The sequence below is a fragment of the Callorhinus ursinus genome, unplaced genomic scaffold (genome assembly GCF_003265705.2).
Source record: "Callorhinus ursinus isolate GAN/ISIS: 27379988/994484 unplaced genomic scaffold, GSC_fseal_2.0 scaffold103, whole genome shotgun sequence".
Classification (NCBI taxonomy): Eukaryota; Metazoa; Chordata; class Mammalia; order Carnivora; family Otariidae; genus Callorhinus; species Callorhinus ursinus.
In genome coordinates, this window is record NW_027397165.1 from 966013 (window position 1) to 992607 (window position 26595).

General features: G+C 41.2%; 1 protein-coding gene across 3 annotated transcripts in view; it reads right to left on the reverse strand.

The window, feature by feature from the left end:
* Positions 1–1924: 1924 nt before the first annotated feature.
* Positions 1925–26595, reverse strand: part of FAM120C (family with sequence similarity 120 member C) — a 104227-nt gene continuing 79556 nt past the window's right edge. The window contains exons 11-17 of one of the 3 annotated variants that reach the window (XM_073889233.1): positions 18098–18212; positions 16240–16449; positions 14701–14902; positions 11214–11352; positions 10775–10832; positions 6722–6781; positions 1925–4920 (exon numbers count right to left, since the gene is read on the reverse strand). In XM_073889233.1, coding sequence (XP_073745334.1) covers positions 4696–4920; positions 6722–6781; positions 10775–10832; positions 11214–11352; positions 14701–14902; positions 16240–16449; positions 18098–18212 — 1009 coding nt within the window. In that variant the 3' untranslated portion in view covers positions 1925–4695. Of the gene's footprint in view, positions 4921–6615; positions 6782–10774; positions 10833–11213; positions 11353–14700; positions 14903–16239; positions 16450–18097; positions 18213–26595 lie in introns of all 3 variants that reach the window. The other 2 variants (XM_025852036.2, XM_073889234.1) reach the window with 2 other exon arrangements.

A 26595-nucleotide genomic window follows, 5' to 3' on the forward strand; every position in this document is an offset into this window, starting at 1 on the left:
CCATCCCACTGGGAAGGTGAAGCCATGTGACTGACCACCAACCTACCTCTACTCCAAGACAGGGAAGAGCACTACCCCAGAGGGAAAAACTGGATTTAACTGCTAGAAAGAAGGAATGCTGGGCAGGCAGAAACAAAGTTATCTACTTAGTCAAAACAAACGTAGATTTAGAACACTGGTTTTATTGCTCACTAGCGTGTACAAACTTGGGCACCACTGAATGCATTTGCTCATATACCAAGTGGGGATAGTACTTACTTTGCAGAGTGGTTTGAGGATTAGAAGAGCCTAGTACTATGCCTGGTACCCAATAGGTGCTCAATAAATGGTAATTTTCAAAAGCCAAATGCTAAAAGATTTCCTACTATTAATTTCTGAGTCCCAACCCCCAAAGATCAAAGGCTAGGAAAAGGCATCTACAGCCATGATAAACCCAATATAAAACAAAGTATGTTACAAATAAGAATTTTAATTTAAGGGTAAGGTGTTTATAAGCTTCAGTAAGCCTCTAATGCTCACCTTTAGACTCAGCTGTTTCCTTTGGTACTCTGTACACACAAGGCACAGTGCAGTTAGGGAGGCCAAGCCCAGCTGGTGTCACTCAGCAGAAGCAGTAAGGTAAGAAAATGCCCTAGAGTCCTGGCTTCAGACTCTGCTCCAAGCACCCCTCTATGGCTCAAAGGTGACTCAGAGCTCAGGGTTGTTTTTTTTTCATAGCCCCATAACACATTTAAATGAATATCATCCAGTGCTGAACCTTCATACTCAATCTTGTGTTTTTGCCATTAACACATCCTGCCTCAGAAGTCTACAATCTGCTTTATACCAGGGAATATTTTCAAAGGTGTTTTAGCTGTCCTTGATTTGCTAGGTGCATGCTGGGTGGTAGATGCCAAGAAGACAAGAGATGATTGAGTTTAACTGAGGGGCAGACATGCAGCAAAGTGCTATAGGGACTGGGTGTGATGAGTCTATACAGGGATCCCTAGTCAGGGATCAAGAAAAGAATCACAAAGATATGAGCTGAATCTTGGGGGGTAAAGTTGAGAATACACCAGAGACAAAGGGATAGAGGCATTCTAGGCAATGGTACAAGCAAATGCAAAGAAATGGATATTAACAGCTGTATGGGATGCACTTTAGTGTTGCTGAAGTGGGTTAGGGTTGTAGGAAATGGGGCTAGGGAAGTGGTCAGGGGCCAGATCATGAAGGGACCACGGAAGCAGGGGTACAGCATGTTAGAAGGACAGATTACTCTGGAAGCTGATATACATGGTGGATTAAAGCAGTGGTTCTTAATGTTTCCTGAGTCATAGCCTTCTTTAAGAACCTGAAAAAAGCTACAGGCCCTTTCACTGGGAAAAGGTACATACACTTAAACACGAAATGTTGCTTAAAATTTCCTGGTTAGGCGTAAGACAGGGGAGCAACTACAATAGTTCAGGTGAGACATGAAGGGGCCTGAACTAACCACAGCAGCTGGGACAAAAAAGAGACAGATGTGAGAAACAGAAAGCTGGTTGAGTATTATCAACAGATCTTGTCAGGAGTTGGGTTTCAGAAGTGAGGGAAAGGCATGAGTCTAGGATAACTCCCCGGTTGGTTTGTGATTTTGACCATTGAGTAGAAGGTAGTGTTGCTCACAGAGATGGGGAGGCTTCAGAAGAGAGGATGTGTTCAGTCTGGGAAATGTCAAGTCAAAAGTGCCTTTAGAACATCCAAATAAAAAAGTTCAGCAGGAAGCTAAATATGCCCTTCCTTTTGATGATTCTTGTACTATTTCTCTTGCCCTGATATTCAACTACATTTGGCTCCTAAATCGCTGTGCAACATTTCTGAATTGAGAGAAGCATATCCCCCACTTGCAGAAAGGGATCCAGAAATGGGAGAAGAAATCAAACTTCACACACCCAAAATTATTTCATTTTTTTTACTAAAAGAATAGACTTTTATTAAGCACTGTAAGTTTCTTTCCATCAGCATTAACAGAACAACAGACCAATTTCCATCACAGAACAACTCCTGAGACATTTTCATTCCTTTCTGAAACACTTCCAGAAACTCCTGCAGTTTCCCCTAAGAAGCATCCATTCAAACTTACATTAATAAACTATGGAGCTTTTGTGGTGAGGTGGGCCAAAAAGGCAGGGAATTTGGAATCTGGGAGTGGGAAAGAGAAATACATATTATCCATCCACTAAACACACTGTCAAGAGCACAGGAGAAGAGATATTAACACAGGAAAAAACAATGAAAGAATTTACTTTTGTCAACATCATTTATCAGGGAGCACTACAAATCATTGACTCCTTGCAGTTAAAGTTTCTTTAACCTAGTATGTTATTCTAAAAATAGAAGAGAATAGAATAAAAGAAAAGGAGGGGAAGTGTCTTCGGGGAAGTAACTAAAATGAAGTCATCAGATTTGGCAGGGTTATGAGAGATTAATAAAATCTGAAATATTTAATTTGCTTCATTTACATGAAAATTCACTAGTCATTAGTTACTACCAACACGGACAAAAAGAGCATCTATGAAAGTACAAGGGCAATGTCAAAAGCTGAAATCGGCACCCTAGCACAGGGGGTATTTTATTTTGCTTTTAACTTGGAAAAGATGATTTTGTAAAAAAAAAAAAATGAAGTTATCTTCTTAGAACATCAAAACAACCTCTGACAATATTGAAGGTAATTAGCAGTAATAAGGGAATAAGTGCACTGAGCTCTACCTGCCCCAGCAGACTACTGCAATAAAGCCAAGGGAAAGAGAATGTAAAGTCAAATTAAAGATGCCAAAGTCACGAGAGGGAGAAAAATATAGAGTGACACACAATGGAACAGTGAAAACTTACCGCTGTCCCAAAACCCCAAGCAGATTTAGGAAATATGCATCAGGAAGTGAACAAGTATAATGATTAAACCTTAGTAGAATTCTACTAGCTACTTCAAACTGTGGTCTACTTGTATTGTCATTTCAAAGGGGGGGGTCTTAGAGACTGAAAGGGTAGCACTGACATGCCCTCACGAGCCTTCTAAGGTTCCAATGGACTGGATCACTATAACCAAACAGTTACTTCCACATTCTTCCTACCCTACATAAGCATTCCTCCCCCCACCCCCTCCCCCGCCTTAACCACCCACCCTAATGCCTTGTCTGGCTGTTTTTCTCAGTGATCAAAAGAAGCTAATGTGACTTGGCCAATCAATAATGCCAGAAAATCAAGATGGAGACCAAAATCAAATGTCACTGGCCAAAGCAAGTGCCATTTCTTGGGCTTTAAAGTCTACCCAAAGTCCTCCTGGCTCAGAATGAAAATGATGCAAGTGAGCAAAAGTTTGTCAGGCCTGGTTCAGACCAGACTGGCCACTGAATAAGGGTGCGAGTTATAGGCTGACCCCAAGACATACCAGCAGAAATCAAGAAGAACTGCAAGTCTTTGGGAATCAGTGGCTATATACAACCAGGGTGCTTTTGCCTGTGGCCCTACAAGGTCAAAGGGTCATTTCTGGGGGTACCTATATGACTTTGTTCAAGAGAGGCCACACATATCATAGTAAGAAATGGAACCTTGAGTAAAGGATGACAGTCTCTTCAAGTGGTACTCGCAACAAAGATCAGACCCACCTTCCCCAATTTGTCCTCAGATAAGAAAAAGTTCATCTTTCAGTAATGAACCTGAGCCTTTCTGGCTTCTAAACTGTGTATTTTGGCAGATAAATTAAAATGCAGGAATGTGGCCCTTTATGGTTCTTTCTTATAACCTTCCAAACCCAAAATGCTGAATCCAAATAAAAATCAAGGTTGGAAGTGAGCCACTTATTTCACCCGAGCCAGGCTAGGAGAAAGCAGAGGTGTGTGGAAGGGAGAAAAGCAAGCCTTTTGGCAAACTGGAATCATCCCTGTCAAAGCAGCAATTTTACTTCTCACAGTGAATGCCTATAAAATAAATTTTCTTAAGGCTGTGAGAGTTAACAATACTGTCATTTGATTGTGTCAGATAGATTCAAGATGCACAGAAACAGTTAACTGAAGAAAATACCTTTCCATAGAAAATGGTGTCTACATACTTAATTTAACTCAGCTCAGTAATTGTGGTCATTTTTAGAGCTTCGAAGGATTCCTCCCTCTGTGGCTCCAGAAAGAAATTTCCAAGCCACCTAAGTGCATTACCAAATCCCTCTCTTGCTGGACATAGAAATCCTAACCTTCAAGATTTTGGTGAAAGGCTGGGCAGCCTCTCTTCCACTAGAAGAGAGGGGACCAAATTAAGGGAGCAAATTCCAAAGAGGAGGTCTCTGTACACTTTGTTCCTGGTTATATCTTGCTAGGTGTGCACTCTCGTCATCTTGCTTTGGTTTATGTAAGAAGTGTCTGGGCAGGGAGAGAGGCATTCTAGGGCTCCCTCCCCCTACAAGTTGTGGGTTCTTTTAAACTGGGCCAGACTAGGATTAAACAGTCTGAGACTGTTTCCAATCTCTCATGATGCACTCATTGTAAGTGGGCAGTGAGCAAACAGCCTTCTGGTTGTCTGGGAAAAAAAATCACCAGGGACCTACTGTGGGTTAAGGTGCATGGGGTTTTTCAAAAAGAGAGAGAAACCCTGCTAGAAGTCTAGTCAGTTGAATTCCTGTAGAAATGGTACTTCTTGGGCAAGAATATCACAGAGCCCAAAAGGAGATGTGTAAGGCTGGAAGCCTCAGTTCCTGAATGAAGACACAATGCTAATCTGTTGTAAGCCATGTTCCCATCCCTCATACCGAAGCTGCTGAGGAGGGAAACTGGAAATGCAAGGTTGTCTCAAGAGTATCTCCGGCAAGGAAGAACAGCTTTTTTTGTCCTGGACAGATTCTGGCCTCCTCAGGGGCTGGGAGCCTTTCCAGAATGCCCCTAAAGGCCTGGGCCAGAGTCCTCTGAAGTCCTCCTTGCAAAGCAAATGAAAAGATCCAGTAGTCAAAATGTCAATGAACAAATAAAACAATCTAGGCATGTAAAATCAAATTGTCGATTTCCTCACACTTCCCTACCCCATCTTTCCAATGCTAGTCCTCTCTCCTTCAGGGATTCATGGCAATCAATTCTAGCCTGAGGCCAGTTTGACCCAGGAGTTCCAGATGAGATTTCCTCCAAATTGGCTGCAAGCCCTGGTAATCACCTCCCATCCCCTTTCTCTCTCTGAACGAGGCTGTTCCCCCAGAAGGAAATGCCCGAATCTTCCCCACGCCATTCCAACCTCCCTGTGTTCACTCTATGGGATGTGAGGGCTCTGTTCAAGATTAAACTTGTGACAACCCAACTGTTTGTTGTTCTGAACAGGCAATCTCTGGAAAGTACTTTTTGTCTGCTTTAGAGAAGCCCATCTTCACATAACTGATGGGCTGTGACTCAGTAAGGATTTTAAAGTGTGGTCTTTTGAAACCCACCACTCCATAGCAGTGGAAGCATTTCTGGGAAATTCAGTAAGTCCTCTGGGACATCACCATGTATGTATGTATGTGTGCATGCACGCACACACACATATATTTATATATATAAAATATGTATAGATAAATAGATCTGTCTCTTTATATAAAGGGTATGTGTATGCATATAGATACACACATTCATATATACATCCACCCCCCCACACACCCACACACACACACACACACACACACACACACACACACACGCATGCACTGTCTTTTCAGTTCCCTTTCGACTCAGTTTTAATACATCGATTCCCACCCTTTCAGGGTGTGGGCAGCAGGGAGTGGGTGAACTGCGCCACATCTTCTATTTTACAAACAATGCATTAGTTCAGAGGCAGGAAAAATCTGCCCAGTACTTTTCCGACTCACTAGAATCCCCCAGTACAAAGGCCATTGGTAGTTTTTGTTTTTGTTTTTTTCTAAAGTGTATAAAATAAAATAACAAATAAAAATAAAATAACCAATACTATTTCACTTCCCTGAAAACATTTACTTATCTGATTGTCAGGCCAGAGTTAGAGGTGGTGGTACAAAATCCTGGGTGGGGTGAATGGGGAGAAAGAGTGAGAGGAAGGTACGGATTATATACCAAGGTCCCACTACTTCATAGAGGAAAAAGCAAGTTAGGAGGCCATAGACGGCAGTCCCTACCCCTACCATCCATGGGTTTTGTAAATGAGCAACGTGATGAAGACTCAGAAAACCAAAGCTGGAACTTTTCTATAGGGCCTTACATGATGACACCAGATTTCTGACAGACACTGCCTTACTACGCTCCCAGGGGAGGCAAAGAGAATATTGGCACTTCGTATTCAATTTGAGAATAAGAGCTAGTCCTGCTGCCATTCATCTCTGCCAGAGCTTCCCCAGAAGCAGACCACTAAGTCTGGAGGTCCAGAGGAAGACAGGGAATGGGAAAAGATGAATACAACAGGACATCCCAATAAAATGCTGGATAAGTCTAGGGTAAGCATTTATGTCCTCCTCTAACTTGGGCCTACAATCAGAAAAGTATAGGTTTTCCTCTCTTCCTGATCTGCTGAAGCCATCTTCTGCTTGTTACCCCTCCTTCTGCTGTGCCACAGTTCCTAGCTTTTGCTCTCGTAAGCGGCTCTTCTCCCCATTCTTCGCAGGGAAGTAGCGGTTACCATTATTACACATGCTGCTGTCTCTGGGTAAGGCACACTGGGATGGAGCTGGAAGATGATGATCACTCTTCTCTTCTTTGATCAATGTGCCATTGTTTCCATTTACCTGGGAATGGGACCGACCCTGATGAGGCTCCAGGGACTTAGAAACTCCATCAGAAGTGCCCTGTCAAAGATGGAGAGAGTCAGTGGAAATGGTAATTACCCAAACATGTTCCTAAGCTAGCCTCCAGAAGCTGCTTCAGTTCTTCAAACACAGCAGAAAGCCCAAAGCTTGTTACCATCTAGTAGTACACTCTGATGACTGTCCTGAGAACTTAGGGTGACAACAGACGGATTTGACCGAAACTCAGTGACCATGACCACCACATAATAATGACATAGCTATCATTTATAAAGCTTTACAATGTATTTTTCTAATACTAGTAGGAACCCTGAATGGTAGACATGGTGCCCCATTTACAAAATGAGGAAGCTGAGGCTCAGAAAGGTTAAAGTAACTCACTCAAGAACACTCAGATAGAAAGTAGTGGGGTCAGGATTCCATGCCAGGTGGGTCAGTCTCTAAAGTCTATTCTCTTTAACCGCTGCACAATACTGTCCAATGCTGATAACTGGACATGTAAATGAAAGGAAAGGAAAATCAGAAGATCTCTGTGCACTATTCCACAGAATCTTTCATAACTAAAAACAGTCACCTGTTTTTCTGTTAATTCCAGGGACATGACTGCTATTGAAATGCTAATGACATGACCTGCATTACCTTGCAGTGTAGGGCTGTCTCTCCATGAATGTTATTAGGAAAATAGCAGCTTTCGATTGCTAAGTGGTTGGGCATGCCAGGTACTCTGTTGTCCATTTTATGAATAAGACAAATGAGGCTCAGAAAAAAGTAAAATGATTTGCCCAAGGCCACTGGCATGCCTAGACTTACATCCAAGTCTATTTGACTCCAAAGACCTCATTCTTTCCACTAAGATACAATACATAATGGAAATCTTATTTATCTATCTATTTATTTATTTATTTTAAATTCAATTCAGTGTAACAGAAATCTAATACCTGTTGAACCTGTAGTCAATTATAAATAATAATTTTTATTGAGTACTTCCCATGTTACGGGCTCTGTGATAAACACTTTATATCATTTAATATTCATAATAACTCTGTGAGGTAGATGCCAATTTCTCCATTTTACAGACAAGGATACTAGGGCACAGGGAAGTTAAGTAACTTGTGTAAGGTCACAGACCTAGGAAGTGGCAGAGCCACATTCAAAGCTAGATCATTTGGCTCCAAAACCTGTACTACATGGGCACTACTATAAAGTGTTGCTCAAGAACCTGGAAAAAAGATGCAACTAGTAAAAATCCGCACAATGGATGGAATTAGCTACCTGAGGGAGTCGACAAAGAAATCAAAACATTACCAATAAGTGACTTAAGAATCTGAAAATACACAATACTCCAAGTGGCCTAGGAATAATCTCAAGAGGACAGGACTATAGGGTCACCCAGCTGGCTCAGTCGGAAGAACATGTGACTCTTGATTTCAGGGTTGTGAGTCTGAGCCCCATGTTGGGTGCAGAGATTACTAAAAAAAAAAAATAAACAGACTTTAGAAAAATAAGGAACGCAGGACTATAATGTAAGCAGATTTAATAAGCTGGAACAATGATCTCATACTCTGAAGAAAGGGTGACTGAACAGAAAAAGGAGAGTCATCAAGGCAATCAGCCGCAGCTGTGCCCAGAAACGATGCCTTAGTTAAAAACAAAGTCAACATGAGAATCTCCTTGGCCAGGCTACCTCTGGAGTAGATAACAGTATCCCCAGTAATCTTAGCAAAGAGAAACTTAAGATCATCTACCATCCCTTCTTTTCCCTTAGTTTCTTCATCTGTAAAATATAATAATACTATTTTTTTTAAATTCCTATAAGGATTCAATGAGACACTCCATGTAAAGCACTTAGAACATGTTGTGCCTGGCACACTGTTAAGAAAATAAATGCTAGCTAATTGTTTTGATTCCAAGTCCCCAAGCAAACTTCCAATACCATGGTTTCCCTTGCAGCTTACACTTAAAGAAAGCAAGCTCTGGTAGAAATGGTTAAGAGTGTATGCACTAGGGTCAGCCAGACCTAAGTCTGAATCTTGTCTCTGCCAATTAGAGTTGTTATACTGCAGTGGAATCAGGACAGCACAGGGCTTTGGAATCAGCTCAGGATGGAATGGCAACACAGAGATTGACTTGATGGGTAATTTTGGGCAAGATGTTTCATCCCTCTGAGCCTCAGTTTCCTCCTGTTTAAAATGAGGAATAATAAACACCTCACAAGTATTTATAAGAGTGACCAGAAAAGAGTACGTGTATAATATATCACAATAATTACTGTGGAAAGTACTTGATTGAGGTAAAGTACTGTGAATTCGTACCTTTCACTAAATCTTTCACAGATCTTTCAGTATCTTTCACTCCCTCTCTCCTCCCCAAGGCCACTCTTTCAGCCATATCCACATAGCTGTTTCTGTGATCTTAATGTGAGTCAACCCGAGAGATAGAGCTACTCTTATTGTACCAAAAAAAAAAAAAAAAAAATCCGGTTTTTCAGACCATATACCTAATGATCAGACCCTGAATCATGGTGAGTTAATCAAGGCTGTATTACCTTATGGGAGCCTATCTGAGCGACCAGTTTTCCTTCTAGGTATAATCCCTTGTATCTTACTGAACAGCTTCTGGAAAAAGTTGAGAAGCTTTGGAAAAATCCCAAAGTCCTTGCTCTCCTTGCTCTCTGACTGGTGTGGAGGACTTACCATTCTAGTTCCATTTTTACCTCAAAATAACATTAAAGCAAATATGTATCTTTGAGAAAACATTAGACAATGGGGATTAACTGGATGCAACAGGGACTGTATACAGTCCCTGTATACACAGGAGAGCTAATTTGGGACTGAGAACATGTCAAAGTTGCTTTGCAGTATGGTCTCATCAGTGACCCTTGGGAGGATTAGAAACTGCATGTAAAATGTCTAGTAGAGGGCTTGGTAGAAAGGGGGCACTCAAGAAACAGCTGCTGGGGCGCCTGGGTGGCTCCGTCGGTTAAGTGTCCAACTCTTGATTTCAGCTCAGGTCATGATCTCAGGGTCGTGAGATCCAGCCCTGCGATGGGCTCTGTGCTGGGCATGGAGCCTGCGTAAGATTCTCTCTCTCCCCTCTGAAAAGCAAACTGAGGGTTCTAGAGGGGAGAGGGGTGGGAGGATGGGTTGGCCTGGTGATGGGTATTGGAGAGGGGGCGTTCTGCATGGAGCACTGGGTGTTATGTGCAAACAATGAATCATGGAACACTACATCAAAAGCTAATGATGTAATGTATGGTGATTAACATAACAATAAAAAATCAAAGATAAAAAAAAGATTCTCTCCCTCGCCTCTCCCTCAGCCCCTCCCCCACCCCTGCTCATGTGTACTCTCTAAATAAATAGGAAGGAAGGAAGAAAGGAAGGAAGGAAGGAGGGAGGGAAGGAAGAGAGAAAGAGAGGAAGAAAGAAAGAAATGGTAGCTGCTATACTATGAGGAGCCCAGCAGGCTGAGTCCAGTACAAGATTCTGATTCACTATAAGATTAGGTTCTTCATATCTGGGAAGAGGGGAATGTCTAATGAAGACCAGCACAAACTGTGTTATTAATTCAAGGTGTACATTAGAGGAAAGTTTAAGACCATTTTGAGCCATTAAGAATAAACAAAATGGCAACACTTCCTTCCCTCTCATATTCAGCAAAGGGCAAAGGCCAATTTTCTGAGCATCTCTGGTAGTCCCTCAGAAAGCCTGAGCAGCAGACAATCCCACTGTTAACTTCACTCTGGCCCTTTATGGCTGCACGTAGCACATACTATACTAGGTATGGGTGTTCAGGACACAGTGCCTGGTTTCTATCCTGTGGTCTCACTCAGGGAAAAGGATGACACTCTGCAGCATTGTGGGGACATCCTGGGCAGGCTAACCCTCACTAGACAGCTAGAGAGCAAGAGAATGAAATCAAATGCTGGGAGAAGCTAGGAAAACAGTTCTCCATGCCTGATCTGATCTTTTACAAGTTAGCTGAAAAGACAAGAGGTATCAAACAGAAGCTAGATAATCTCAAAACAGGGCTTACTTGTTTGTTTCCTTTTTTATGTCCTTTGGATCCTCTACCCGTCTGTTCTTTTCCATGCCTGTAGAAAGTGAGGGAAAAAGTGATCCTGAGGAACATATAGAGTCTACATCCACATTTTCACTTAGTTAACTACTCACCTCCTCTAGGAAGTTTGACCCTCTTAAGATGCCCCTCCTCTGTGTTACTACTGTAAACCTTTCTCTCTCTCATTTCTGTATCATACTAAATTGTTCTGTGTCCCATATCCTCCTCTAGGGCAAAAACTTTTTCACTGAGGCAGGGAACTGAGTGTATGTTTGCTGAACTAAACTGAAAACTGGCTTTAAAAATGGAAAGTTAGTTAATGCCTCTTACCTTAATAGAAGTATTCAATAGTTGGGCATTTTCCCAATGGCACCTTGACTGACATTAGCTCATACCAACCTATTGGAATACATACCCTTTTCCTGGCCCACCGACAGAAACAACTTGCATGCCAAAAGAGCCTCGGCCCCTGGAGGACCTGCTGCCAGCCCACTGGCCCACAACCATCCCGGCAATCTCCAGTTTTCCTCCTTGGGGCGGGATTGGATGGAGACCTGGAAAGACAGGAAGAAGGGCAGTGAATGCTAAGTGCAAGGTAGGTAAGAGGTGGAAAAAAAGATCCTACAGCGCCCCCTACTCTGCTTATTTCCATTTCTCTATGATAAAGAGAAATAAAAACTCTGGGGGTCTTTATATATATATATATTTATATATATATATCGTCTGGGGGTCTTTATATATAAAATATATATATATATATATATATATATAAAGACCTGTGGTGCCTGGGTGGCTCAGTCCTTAAGCATCTGCCCTCGGCTCAGGTCATGATCCCAGGGTCCTGGAGTCATGATCTCAGGGTCCTGGGATCAAGCCCTGCATCAGGCTCCCGGCTCAGTGGGGAGCCTGCTTCTCCCTCTGCCTGCTGCTCCCCCTGCTTGTGTTCCCTCTCTTGCTGTCTCTTTCTCTGTCAAATAAATAAAATCTTAAAAAACAAAAAACAAAAAACAAAACCTCTGTGGCGCCTGGGTGGCTCAGTCGTTAAGCGTCTGCCTTCGGCTCAGGTCATGATCCCAGGGTTCTGGGATTGAGCCCCCAGTCGGGCTCCCTGCTCGGCGGGAAGCCTGCTTCTCCCTCTCCCACTCCCCCTGCTTGTGTTCCCTCTCTCACTGTCTCTCTCTGTCAAATAAATAAATAAAATCTTAAAAAAAAGAATCTGATAACAACAAAGGTTCATAGTGGAAGCATATTTAGGGACGGGGGTTGAAGATCTGTAGCACATCCACTTTGGCAAGCTGGATGTGGATGACTCATTTTTCAGCTGCAGATCCTGGCACATAGTAGGCATTCAATATCTGTTGAAAGAATGAGTGTCCTAAAATCTAGTTATTAGAAAATTATATGCCAAAGCCACTTTATTTTCCCTTCTTTTTTCTTTTTATTAAAGTTTAGTTGGCACACAATGTTACATTAGTTTCAGGTGTACAACATAGGGATTCAAGACCTACAGAGTTACACTCTGCTCACAAGCGCAGCTACCATCTGTCAGCATGAAGCACTATTACACAATTCACTGACCGGATTCCCCATGCTGTACCTTTCATCCCTGTGACTTATCCATTCCATAAGCAGAAGCCTGTACCTCCCACTCCCCTGCACCCATTTTGCCCAGCCTCCCCCCCCACCTCCCCTGTGGCAACCATCAGTTTGTTCTCTATTTATGGGTCTGATTCTGCTTTCTGTTTGTTTATTCATTTGGGCCAAAACCACTTATCTTTTTTTCTTTCTTTATTTTTTTTTAAAGATTTTATTTATTTATTTGAGAGAGAGAGAGAACGAGAGATAGAAAGCACAAGAGGGAAGAGGGTCAGAGGGAGAAGCAGACTCCCTGCTGAGCAGGGAGCCCGACATGGGACTCGATCCCGGGACTCCAGGATCATGACCTGAGCCGAAGGCAGTCGCTTAACCAACTGAGCCACCCAGGCGCCCCTTTTCTTTATTTTTTATTATGTTATGTTAGTCACCATAGAGTACATCATTAGTTTTTGATGTAGTGTTCCATGATGCATTGTTACCACTTTTCTTTTCCTTTTAAGTTTTTATTTAAATTCTGGTTACTTAATATAAAGTGGGCCCAAACCACTTTTGATTCAAATACGTACCACTACACAATGGAAGCTCAGCCAAACTACCAAACTAAATGGAAAATAATGAAACTAAACAAAGTAATTTATAATTAATAAGCAAGAACAGCAACAGTTGAAAACCAGAACCAATTTAAGACAAGATAGCATATCTCCTTAAAATAGGAAATTCCAACTCCGTATATATGTATGAGCTCACCAGCACAGCAGAGCTTTGTAATCTGGCACAAAGGGAAGCCTTCATAGAATACAGAGTTCTAGTAAACCTTTAATTTTAGTTTATGGAAAAAAAAAACGAACGTTAATAACCCTTCGCTCAGTAAGCAGGTTGCCAGTAAAGAGCCCTTCAATCATAGGACAGTGGGAGTCTAAGGAACTAGGGTACTAGCTAGTCCTAAGAAGGCTAGAAAGACTTGCATTTGGGGATCTTGTTGTGGCCTTTCAGGAGGCAAGGGGTTCTTCATGAACCACTAGTAACTGGAGACCAGGCATCACTGGGAGCTGGGACAATGGCAAGGACCTCCCGAGAACTTAGCCTTAATTAAGGCTGTCTTCTGAGACACAATAAAATCAACATGCAAAGAATGAGAGCAAGGATCTCTAAAGTCAGCTTCAAGGAATGGAATGAATGAATGGCTGGCTCCCTGGTTTATAAGGCTTGATCATTACCTGACTGAACAGAGCAGACATTCACACTGCTCATCTAAGTAGAGCCTTGATCCTAAATTTAAGACAGACTTCAACTTCCAGCTTTATTTTTTAAAATGAGCAATAGACAACAAACAGGGGAGCCTGGGTGGCTCAGTCGTTAAGCGTCTGCCTTCGGCTCAGGTCATGATCCCAGGGTCCTGGGACCAAGCCCCGCATCGGGCTCTCTGCTTGCTGGGAAGCCTGCTTCTCCCTCTCCCACTCCCTCTGCTTGTGTTCCCTCTCTCACTGTCTGTCAAATAAATAAATAAAATCTTTTAAAAAAAATAGTCAACAAACATCTTCAACCATAGCAATGACACTCCCACCTGATCACAGAACCTTGATTTCATGTCAAAATGTCCCTATTAAAATATCCTGTTTTGCCAAGGTTGTTTGAATTATTAGGATCAGTATCTGAGCTACCTAAGCATGACTGTCTATTCGTCATTAAGCCACAGCTCAGGTGTCACCATGATTTATACTTATATATGCCTGTGTGTATGTGTGTGTATTTGTTTTCCCCACTAAACTGCAATCCCCTGGCGGGTACAAACTGTGACTTATTTCTCTCCATGCTTCTGGAAATGTGTCAGGCCTACCACCAGAGCAAAAATGGGTACATCAGGTATGGTTGTCTGTTGACACTGGTCATTTACTCTTACCTCCCATTTGGTCTTTCTGGAAGCTCCTATGTACATCTGCCTATGGGGAATGAGTGAGCTAACCAGCAACTATGATGATCCAGTTCACTTGAGATATAGTTCTCAAAAGTAATAAAGTAGCTCCTGGTTTCTAAATCAATTACTTTGTGAGTTTGGTTGGTGAGAGTCAAATCCTCAGGGACCAACCACCTCTATGGAGCATGGTCTGGGAAGTCAGTGGACTTTCTTTCCTAGGCTACACCCATCCCTGTCAATAAACTCCTCTTCAAACTACCACCACACAGCACATAAGGTAAATTAGATAATATATATATGAAACTGCTGATTCTGTATCTGGCAATAATTACTGGATGCATTATTACAAAACAGACTGAGGATGACAAATACGTCATTCTTAGATACTGACCAGCAAATCCCCGGCTCCGTCCTTGAGGGGGAGGTGGCATTGAGCCCATGGCTCGGGAATAAAGTGAAACAGGGTAGAGAGAGGGCACCATGGGAGGCACAAAAGTAGGTGATGGAAGTAGAGCCGAAGGTGGTGGATGGTTCATGTTGACTCCTTCAAGGATACTCTGTCTCATCTTTTCCACTTTGGTTGCCAGGTCAGCCTTCAAAGGAAGAACAGAATTAATAATAGCAACTGCCATTTTGTAAAAAGATTTATTTATTTATTTTAGATAGAGATGGGGAGAGGGGCAGAGGGAGATGGAGAGAGAAACCCAAGCCTACTCCACAGAGTGCGGAGCCCGGCACGGGGCTCGATGTTACGATCCTGAACCAAAACGAAGAGTTGGACGCTTAACCGACTACATCACCCAGATGCCCCAACAGCTGCCATTTTTTAACTTCTATGTTTCAGGCACAGTATTGGGCACTCTAGGTACAGTTTCACAAATCTATTGCCATTAAGAGAACTGAGGTCTGGAGTTCAATGGCTCAAGGAGCCATACCCAGGAAAACCTGCCTGGCACTGTTTGCATGACACCAAACTATCATATTAGCTCTGACCGAGGGCTTGTGAGGCACACTGACTAGGTCAAGGAAGACAAATATAACCCTAAGTATTTACTGATGGTCTATCACACGACCAGAAACAGGCTAGGTTGTTTTTTAAGGGGGAAATAACAGAATTAGATGAAAGAATAAAACCTGACATACGCCAACCTTTTTAACCTTTTCCTCCATACCCAGGATCAGAGACCGTGACCTCTGTCCAGGATAAGTCCAGGCCTCTAGGCCAGAGGTCAACAAACCAGTTCTGAAAAGGGCCATATTGTCTCTGTCACAACTATACACCTCTGCTGTTGTGGGGGGAAAGCAGTTATAGACAATATATAAATGAATGAATGTGGCTGTGTTCCAATAAAACCTTATTGGAATAAAAATTCCAAGTTTTGAATTTTGAGGTAGTTTGCCAATCCTTGTTCTAGTCCCTCAGCGCATTCCCCCCAAATGGATAAAGGAGTAAGTAAGGGTGCCTTTCCTCATCTTTCCTAAGGCTTCAATGTAAAAAATCCCCTGCTTCTACTCTGTCATCTACTTTACCACCCTCTTCTAGTTCCAAACATAGTTCATTTATGAAAGATATTATCACTTGCAAAAGTAACTTGCAGTTTTTTTTACAAATAAGGGAAATGAAATTCTAAGAACTGCAGGAAAGGCAGTATATCTGAGTATTCCACGGGAAAGAAATACTCAGAGTAAGAAAACAATATGAAAATTTGAAGTTCATAAAAAAATATTTTCCAACATATGATTTTATAGCATGTACATATCAGACTCTGGGCCTTTGGGCTGATCCTTGACCAAGTTAGGTTAATGGCAGACACATTCTCCCACTTCTCCTCCCTCCCTCTCCAATGTCTCTGCTCCTTTCCACCCTCTGCCCATTCATCCCCACAGCAGATCAGAGATGGCCCTCAGCAGCCGCCCAACTTGCTGGTACCTGGCCATCGCAGAGCTCAAGCAGGGATACTCGCTCTCGGCCTGCTTTAATTAACTTGCTCTGGAACAGCTTGCCATCGAAGTAAATCCAGGGGCAGCAGTGCTCCCACGGGACTGGTTGGCCACAGGCATCATTAGCAAACAGAGCTGTGTCAACCCCACTCATGAAGAGGGCAGCAAGCTGGATCCCTCGGGCATCCAGTTTCTCAATCTGAAACCACCACAGAAGAAAAACTACTATTAAAAACTTACTGTTATTGGTTACATTTACTCTTATCCCCGTTGTGTTGATTATTCTAGTTAAATCTGAACATGCTGCCTTTTAATTACAGACATTTGAGTGCACAAGTAGCTTCTATCCATGTCGTTCCAGGAGACAGTTTGAAAGATACTCATTACCCCCCACCCCCCCAAAAAAAGACATCAGCTTTAAAACTTTAAAAAGACACCATCTTGAGATACCATTTTTTTTTGGCCTGTCAAATTAGAAAATAATTTAAAAATTAAAGACAAAAAAGAACACCCAAAGCTGATGAGGAATGTTATGTTACACTTAAGCAGTATGTCAGTAGCCCTGAAAATGTTACATTTGTTGACTCAGAAATTCTATTTTTAGGAATCTATTCTAAGGAAGTAGAGCTGAGAATAAAGCTCTCTGCATAAAGATCTTAATGATAACATTACATATAGTTGGGGAAAACTGGAAACCAAATGGCCAATGTGATAATAATTAAATGATACATACATGTAATAAATTTATTACACTTTTTTAACACACAGAAAATATGTGCTATGTTGTTTAAAAATACAATATGTGATTACATCAACAATACCTCAACTATGTAGAAAATGCATGGCAAAAGATAAAGAAAACATCAAAATGTTTATATTTGTTATCGCAAGTGAGCATGTTAGATGCCTTCAATGGGAAAAGGGGAAGTACTTGTAGGTCCCCTCCTACATGTGATCTGGCCTCAGTAACTGCTTTAGTGCCAAGCAATATTACGCTTACTGTAAAAAGGAACCAACATTGTTTTCCTTAGACTGTTTTTGTCTTTCCCTTAGTTAACCTCACTCAAATTAAGATTTTTAAGTCCTACTGGACCACATCTTTTCCAAGTTCATCCTAGGGCCTCAAAAGACCATGGCTACTGAAGTCAGGAGAGGGGTGGCCTGCACTAATAGCTGGTCTAATAACTAGTATTACTGGATACTAAAAATATGCGAGACTGTTCTAATAAGTGTTTTGCATGGGTTATTTTATTTAATATCCTCATAACCCTACAAGTAAGGAAACTGAAGCTAGAGAGGTTAAGCAACCTGCCCCAAATTACACAGCTAGGAAGTAAGGAAGCCAAGATTCAAACCCAAGGAAGCCTGGCTTCAGAGCCTGCCCTCTAACCTAATATGTTCTAATGCTTTCAATTATATGGTGGATTTACTTTCTGCCTTATGTTCTTCTAGACTTCCCTCTAACACCCAATACATAGTATTATAAAGGGAGGGTGGACATTTACTCAGAAACAAACAGAAGACACCAGGAAAAATCCCCTGTAGAGTATCTTGCAAGAGTCAGAAACCCTGACCATGGTTTGTGGCCATGACTGTGGCCTATACTTGTACTGTATAATATCCATTTTTCCTGTCCATTCTAACCCATCCATATGGGAGCAGCGGTAGAGGCACCTCTTGGTTTTATTAACAAACATACATGTTTGGCTAAAGTGAATCAAACATTTACCTGCAGAACTTATTCTTCTTCCCAGCTCCGGGGGGGGGGGGGGGGGACAGGGGAAAAGACCAAAAGGAAAGCTATGAGCTCAGAAAAGAAAGAATTTAAGTGAGGAAGATCAAATCACCTTGAGTTCTTGAAGTTGATCTGGTTCATAAAGCTGGGTAGATACTGCCTGGGCAAGGAAAGTGTCGAGCTCATGGCGATGCAGGATTCGGCCACCAGGCCACTGAACCATGTACCTAGAAAATAAAAGCATCGTTATTGAGCCACAAAAGCTCATTTATTCATTTCACAAACATTTACGAAGCTAAGAACCTATCATGGACCGGACTCTAGGCAAGGTTTTGGCAATTCCAACAGAATAAAGTAAAAGAGTCTCTGCCTTTGGTTGCTTACAATCTGGGTGGTAGAGGAGATAGGCAAGTGTATCAACAATGATGGGAGAGTGTGGTAAATACCAAGATAGAAGAATGCCCAGGGTGCTACATGAGCACAGAAGAGGGCAAGGCTGGAAAAGTGAGAGAGGTCATGCTGAAAAAAGTCAGTAGGAGCTGGGTTTCAAAGGGCCTGTAGAAATTAGCGAAACAAAAGGTGGGGAAAGGATGTTCTAGGTTGAGAGAACAGTACACATGAAGGCACAGGGTTGTGGAGTCCAGTATGATATAGCAGGTTCCATAATGCTGGAGCTAAGCAGGTTTGCAGTGACAGAAGGCAGGATTAGAAAGTAGGCCAGACTATGGAAACCAGTATGGAGGTTCCTCAAAAAATTAAGAATAGAACTACCATATGATTGAGCAATCCTATTTCTGGGAATATAGCCAGAGGATATGAAAACACTAACACAAAAAGATATCTGCAACCCCATGTTCACTGCAGCATTATTTACAATAACCAAGACATGGAAACTACCTAAGTGACCATTGATGGATGAGTGGATAAAGCAGTTGTGGTAATATACGCAAATACAACAGAATATTATTCAACCATAAAAAATGAGGAAATCCTACCATTAGCAACAATATGGAGGACGCCTGAAGGCATTATGCTAAGTGAAGTAAGTCAGACAGAGAAAGACAAATATTGTATGATTTCACTTCTATGTGGAATCTTAAAAAAACTGAACTCATAGGGGTGCCTGGGTGGTTCCGTCGTTAAGCGTCTGCCTCTGGCTCAGGTCATGATCCCAGGGTCCTGGGATCGAGCCCCGCATCAGGCTCCCTGCTCCACAGGAAGCCTGCTTCTCCCTCTCCCGCTCCCCCTACTTGTGTTCCCTCTCTCGCTGTGTCTCTCTCTGTCAAATAAATAAATAAAATCTTAAAAAAAAACTGAACTCATAGAAAAAGAGATCAGAGTTGTGGTTACCAAAGGTGTGTGGGGGGGATTGGGGGAAGGGGAGGTTGGGGGAAAACTTCCACTTATAAGATAAATGAGTACTAGAGATAACGTACATGATGACTATAGCTAACACTGCTGTGTGGTTGTTAAGAGAGTAGCTCCTACTACGAACTCTCATCACGAGGAGAAATTTTTTTCTTTTTCTTTGTATCTATATAAGATGATGGATGTTAACTAATCCTATTGTGGTAATTATTTCACAATATATGTAAATGAAACCACCATGCTGTACTCCTAGAACTTATACTGTGATGTGTATCAATTTTTTTCTCAATAGAACTGGGAGAAAAAGGCCAGATCATGAAGTGTCTCAAAAAACAGGATTAAGGAATTTGAACCTTGGTTCTGAAAATATAAGAAGACACTTAAGGATTATCAGCAGGACAGTGATAGCGACTGGCTCATAGGATAAGAGACAAGAGGCATGGATAACAGTTGGGAGGCAACTGTAGCAACCTGTGGCTGAAGAGGTATGAACAAAGGCACTGGATCAGGGGATGGAGAGGACCAGGGTACAAAGACAAGAGCTATTGAGGAAAGGAGATAAATCCATAGGATTTGGTCATGCATGTTAGGAGAGGGTAAAGAAAAAAGAAGAGTCTAAGATTCCTAGAATTCTGGCTTGGGTAGATGGCCAGATGATGGGGCCATTCCCCAAGACAGGATATTCACCAACTAAAATAAGTATTCTTTTTAAAAATTATTATTATATTCAGTTAGCCAATATATAGTACATCATTAGTTTCTGATGTAGCGTTCAGCGATTCGTTAGTTGCGTATAACACCCAGTGCTCACTGATGAGTATTTGACCTGAATTTCATGAACTGAATATGTTTTTGTTTTTTTAAAGATTTTATTTATTTATATGACAGAGACAGAGACAGCAAGAGCAGGAACACAGCCAGGGGGAGTGGGAGAGGGAGAAGCAGGCTTCCTGCTGAGCAGGGAACCTGATGTGGGACTCCGGGATCATGACCTGAGCCGAAGGCAGCCGCTTAACGACTGAGCCACCCAGGCGCCCTGAACTGAATATGTTTTAATATTCTAGGCACCAAGAATGCGGAAAGAGGAAGAGAAAGATGAAAATATACATCTATGTCTTTGTCTGTGGCTTCCTGAAGACCCACAAGACAATGATGATTCATATTTATTGGAGCTGTGTGAGACTTCAGAAAGCTGGCATTTAAAGCAAGGGCTGGTCTCTTCTGAGGGGCACATGGAATGAATTCCTGGGGACTCCGATCCCATCACTACTACTAGGAGGCAGTATGGTGCCCTGGAAAGAGCCTGGGCTCTGCAGCCAGGCAGCCTGGCTTTGAATTTCTAACCTGCTTTTTCCTTACCCAGAACGATCACAAAGGCACAGACAGCGCTACTGCCATTACTCTTTTTTCAAGCTCGACTGTCATTTCCCTGAACTCCAGGGTGTTTTGGGGACTGCAGGACATGCCGACAAGCCCTGTTGCTTCTTTACAAACTAAGTTCTAAATGACTGGGCTTTCCAGGAGGTATGTTCCTGGACCACACAGAAAGAACAATTTCCACCCTCTTCCCTGTCCACACATTCTCCCTTGGAAAATTTATTCATACCTTATAATCTATTTTATACTTTTTAAAAAAGATTTTATTCATTTATGAGAGAGAGAGCACAAGGTGGAGGAGGAGCAGAGGGAGAGGGAGAAGCAGGCTCCATGCTGAGCAGGAGCCCAACGCAGGGCTCGATCCCAGGACCCTGGGATCATGACCTAAGCCAGAGGCAGATGCTTAACCAACTGAGCCACCCAGGCGCCCCTATTTTATACTTTTTGATGCTATATTATATAGTGCACAATTCGGAGCTTATATCTTCTATCAATATAAAATATTCTCCTTTGTCCTCAATGTTTTTTTGCCTTGGGGACTATTTTATTTTCTTTCTTTGATTTATATTTCCTTGATTTAATTTTTCCCATTCTTTTATTTTTAATCTTTCCATCTTATTTTGTTGGCAAAATGTGAAGCAAAAATAGAAGAAAATGAACAGAAATGCAATTATAGTGGGAGACTTTTAAGCATACTACCATTAAGCTTTGACACGTAAAATATGCCTAAAACACATTTAAAATCACAGAAGATTTGAACAATACAACAAATAACATTCAAATGCTTGACTGATTTTGTACAAAGAAAACATATTCCTTTCAAGTGGCCACATGAGTTCCCATGAGATCTAGGACCTTGTCTGTCTGGCCCTGTCTATTGTCTTGTTTCTTATTCATATTTATTATAAACTATCTAGCATAGTACATGGCATAGAGTAGGTATCAGTAAAGATTTATTAGGGGACTGACTGAATGCATCAACCAGGTCATGGAAAACAAAACAAAACAAAACAAAAGACAACCCAAACCAAAAAATCTCAACAAAAATCCTCCAAAGCCAAATTGTACTAGTCACATCCTGACTACTATGAAAGAAAAACTGACCTAAAGGAGCTCCGAAAGAAGTCAAGTGTGGGAGACAGGCAAGCTCACCAAAAGACTAATACATTGAGAAGGATGTGACTTTATAAGTTGAACAGGTTGTTTTGGGTGTTCTTAGGAAAGAGTGACTAAATTCACCTGGGAGAATCAGAGAAGGCCTCACAGAGAAAAGAGTATTTAATTTCCTAGGGATGTGAGATTTTTGGTCAGTTTGGTTTATACTTGTTAATATTAATTTGCAATTTTTCACGTTTCTCTAACCCTCGTATGATGCATGGCAGAATGGATGCTCAAACAATGTTTGCTAAACAAATGAGTCTGTGGCAGGATATTCAAAAGGAAACGCTAGCTCCATCTTTTGGCCAACACTGCTAATCAGCCAGCCTTGAATGAATTATAAGAGAGGACAAGGGTGCCTGGGTGGCTCAGTCGTTAAGCGGCTGCCTTCAGCTCAGGTCATGGTCCCAGGGTCCTGGGATCAAGCCCCGCATCGGGCTCCCTGCTCCGCGGGAAGCCTGCTTCTCCCTCTCCCGCTCCCCCTGCTTGTGTTCCCTCTCTCGCTGTGTCTCTCTCTGTCAAATAAATAAATAAAATCTTAAAAAAAAAAAAAAAGAGAACAGTGTCCAAAGAGAGTGAATGAGACAGCAGGAAATAGTAATTATTAAACCAACCAATATTTGGTGATGTTCATCATGTGTTATTTGTTAAATTATATGATTCCATTTGGGATTTATTCTGGAAAAACTACAGGATTACTAATTCCCCGCAGAAGTTCCTCAATCTCAATGACAAGACAGCTTGATTACTATTAGTAGTATTTACGTTATTATATATACTATGTACAAACATTATATATTACAATATATGCAGCAAACTGTAAGTTACTCATAGGAATAACATTTACTAAATGCCTCTTGTATTCTAGACTCCTTGCCATAAACTTTATATACATAGAACACAGTAGCAAAGAATACTACAGACTTGAAGTCTGACATACTTGGTTCTACTACTTCTTTTCTGTGTGATTCTGGGCAAATGCTTCAGCTTCTATGGGCTTTAGTTCCCTCTCTCATCTCTAATATGGGGGTAATACTACCTACATCTCAAAAGGTTGTAATAAGTAAGGGAGAAAATGCACATAAAAGCACTTAGCAGCATAGATAGTGCCTACCATAGCAGCACTACTGGTTACCATTTGTAACTGAGCCAATTATGGTCTAATTCTTCCTTTACTATTTGGTGAAGGCCCCATATCATATATTAAATTCTCATATATACAAGGATCTGTTTCTACCCTACTTATTCTATTTTTATTTCTCATGCCAGTACCATACTGACTTAGGTTTTAAATATGTCTTAATATATGGTAGTCTCCCGTTTTACTCTACTTCTTTTAATTTTAAATAATATTCATGATTTTATTCTGATTTCAAAAGTTCATTATCATTCAGAAAATATGAAAAAAGCAACAAAAAAGTATAAAGAAAATGAGAGATAAAAACTGAAATAATTTGTACTTTTACCATTCAGTTATTACCATTGTTAAGATTATGATTTTGGCTTCCTTCTTCCTAGCATCTCAATTTTCTCTATTTCAATATATAGAATACTGTATCTTGCTTTTTTCACTCAACATTATGAGAACTCTTCACTCATTAATTACTTTTCAAAAACATTTATCTTTCATTTTCTTTAAAAAATTTTTTTTTCATTTGATGAAAGCCACCTGGGTGGCTCAGTTGGTTAAGCGTCTGCCTTCAGCTCAGGCCATGATCCCAGGGTCCTGGGATGGAGCCAGCATTGGGCTCTCTGCTCAGCCAGGAGCCTGCTTCTCCATCTCCCTCTGCCCCTCCCCCTGCTTGTGCACGTGCACGCACACGCTTTCTCTCTGTCAAATAAATAAAAACTTTAAAAATCTTTTTTTCATTTGAGTATAGCTGACACATGATGTTACATTAGTTTCAGGTGTACAACTTAGTGATTTAACAAGTTTATATATATATATTAAGATTTTATTTGAGAGAGAGGGAACAAGCAGTGGGGAGGGGCTGGGGGGGGGGAGAGAGAGAGAGAGGGAGAGAGGAGCAGACTCCCGCCTGAACAGGAAGCCCGATGAGGGGCTCCATCCCAGGACCTGGAGATCATGACCTGAGCGGAAGGCAGATGCTTAACTGACTGAGCCACCCAGGCGCCCCAAGTTTATATATTATGCTCTGTTCACAAGTGTAGCTACCATCTATCACCATACAAAGCTATTAAAATATCATTGACTATATTCCCTATGCTGTGCCTTTTATTCCCATGGCTTATTCATTCCATAATTGGAAGCCTGTATCTGCCACTCCCCTTCACCCATTTTGCCCAGCCCCCACCCCCTCTCCTCTGGCAACCATCACATTGTTCTCTGTATTTATAGGTCTGATTCTGCTTTTTGTTTGCTTATTCATTTGATTTTTTAGATTCCACATATAAGTGAAATCATATGGTATTTGTCTTTCAGTCTGACTTATTTCACTTAGCATAATACCCTCTAGGTCCATTCATGTTGTCTCAATGACACAATCTCATCTTTTCGTATGGCTGTATAAAATTCCATTTCACACACACACACACACACACACACACACACACACACACACACACACATCATTCTTATCCATCCCTCTATTGATGCACAGTTAGGTTCCTTCCGTATCTTTGCTATTGTAAATAATGCTGTAATAAACACAGGGGCGCACATATCTTTCTGAATTGGCATTTTTGCTTTGTTTGGGTACATACCCAGTAGCGGAATTATTGGATCATATGGCATTTCTATTTTTAACTTTTCGAGAAACCTCCATACTGTTTTCCACAGTGGCTGTACCAATTTACTTCCCATCTACAGGGCACCAGGGTTCCTTTTTCTTCACATCCTCGCCAACACCTGTTATTTCCTGTACTTTTGATTTTGGCTATTCTGACAGGTGATATCTCACTATGATTTTGATTTGTATATATCCCTGATGAGTCATGTTGAGCATTTTTCATGTGTCTGTTAGCCATCTGGATGTCTTTGGAAAAATGTCTATTTAGGCCCTCTGTCCATTTTTTAATCGGATTGCTTTTTGGTGTTGAGTTGTAGAAGTTCTTTATATATTTTGGATATTAACCCCTTATCAGATACATCATTTGCAAATATCTTCTCCCATTCAGTAGGTTGTCTTTTTGTTTTGTTGATTTTTTTTCACTGTGCAAAATCTTTTTGTTTTGGTATAGTGCCAACAGTTTATTTTTGGTTTTGTTTCTCTTGCCTTAGGAGACAAATCTAGAAAAATGTTGCCAGGCCAATGTCAAGGAAATTAGTGTCTATGCTCTCTTCTAGGATTTTTATGGTTCCACGTCTCACATTTAGGTCTTTAATCCATTTTGAATTTGTTTTTGTGTATGGTGTTAGAAAGTGGTCCAGTTTTCCCAGCACCATTTATTGAAGAGGCTATCTTTTCCCCATTGTATATTCTTGCCTCCTTTGTTACAGATGAATTGACCATGTAAGTGTGGGTTTATCTCTGGGGTCTCTATTCCATTCCTCTGATCTTTGTGTTTATTTTTGTGCCAGTACCATACTGTTTTGATTACTACAGCTTTGTAGTATATCCTGAAATCTGGAATTATCACACCTCCAGCTTTTTCACAAGATTGCTTTGGTTATTCAGGGTCTTTTGCGGTTCCACACAAATTTTAGTATTATTTCTTCTAGTTTTGTGGCAAATGTTGGTATTTTGATAGGGATTGCATTGAATGTTTAGATTGCTTTGGGTAGTATGGACATTTTTAACCAAAAACATGATTTTTAATGACTGCATATTCATGATGTGAGTATACCAGTTTACTTAAACATTCCTGTAACAGTGGAAACTTATACTGTTAACAGTTTTTCTTTTATTATAAATATATATTATATATAATAGTATAAATAATACTACAAAGATCACATACATATATCTCATCTGTATCTCTGATTATTCATTCTCTTAGGATAGATTCTTAGATTTGGAATTATCGTGCCAAAGTTATGTCCATTTTAAAGGTCCTCAAAACATTTTGCAAAACTGTTTTCCATACCAGTTTGTCCTATCTTCTAGCAGTGTATAAGCATTTATTGTTATCATTAATGTTTGATGATTTGATGGGCAAAAAAAGTCTCTTGCTATTTAAATATCTCTTTGATTGCTATTGATGAGGCTGCATATTTTTAAAAGATTTTATTTATTTATTTGAGAGGGAGAGAGAGAGAGAGCACAAGCAGGGGGAGCAGCAGTGGGAGAGAGAGAAACAGGCTCTCCGCTGAGCAGGGAGCCCAACTTGGGGCTTAATCCCAGGACCCTGGGATCATGACCTGAGCCGAAGGCAGACGCTTAACCGAATGAACTACCCAGGCACCCGAAGGTTGCATATTTTTTACAAACACTTATATACTTCTATGACTGGTCTATGTCTATCATAAACATATCAATTAATTTTCTTGTCCTACTTATAGCTCCTTCTCAGATAATCTAAAGCTTTATCTTTATGATAGTGACGGCTATTTGGACACAGAATAGACAGCTAATCTAAGTCACATCAATCCATGGCTTGCCAGAATCTCAAGAACTTGAGCTAAAAGATCCCGAGAGTGATGAAACAGAAAGAGTGACACAGGCCCACGAAAGAGTAGGCAGTCTCCATTTCTGCCTTTCTAGCACTATTCCCTGTGTGTACCTTTCTTGGATGACCATGAGCCTA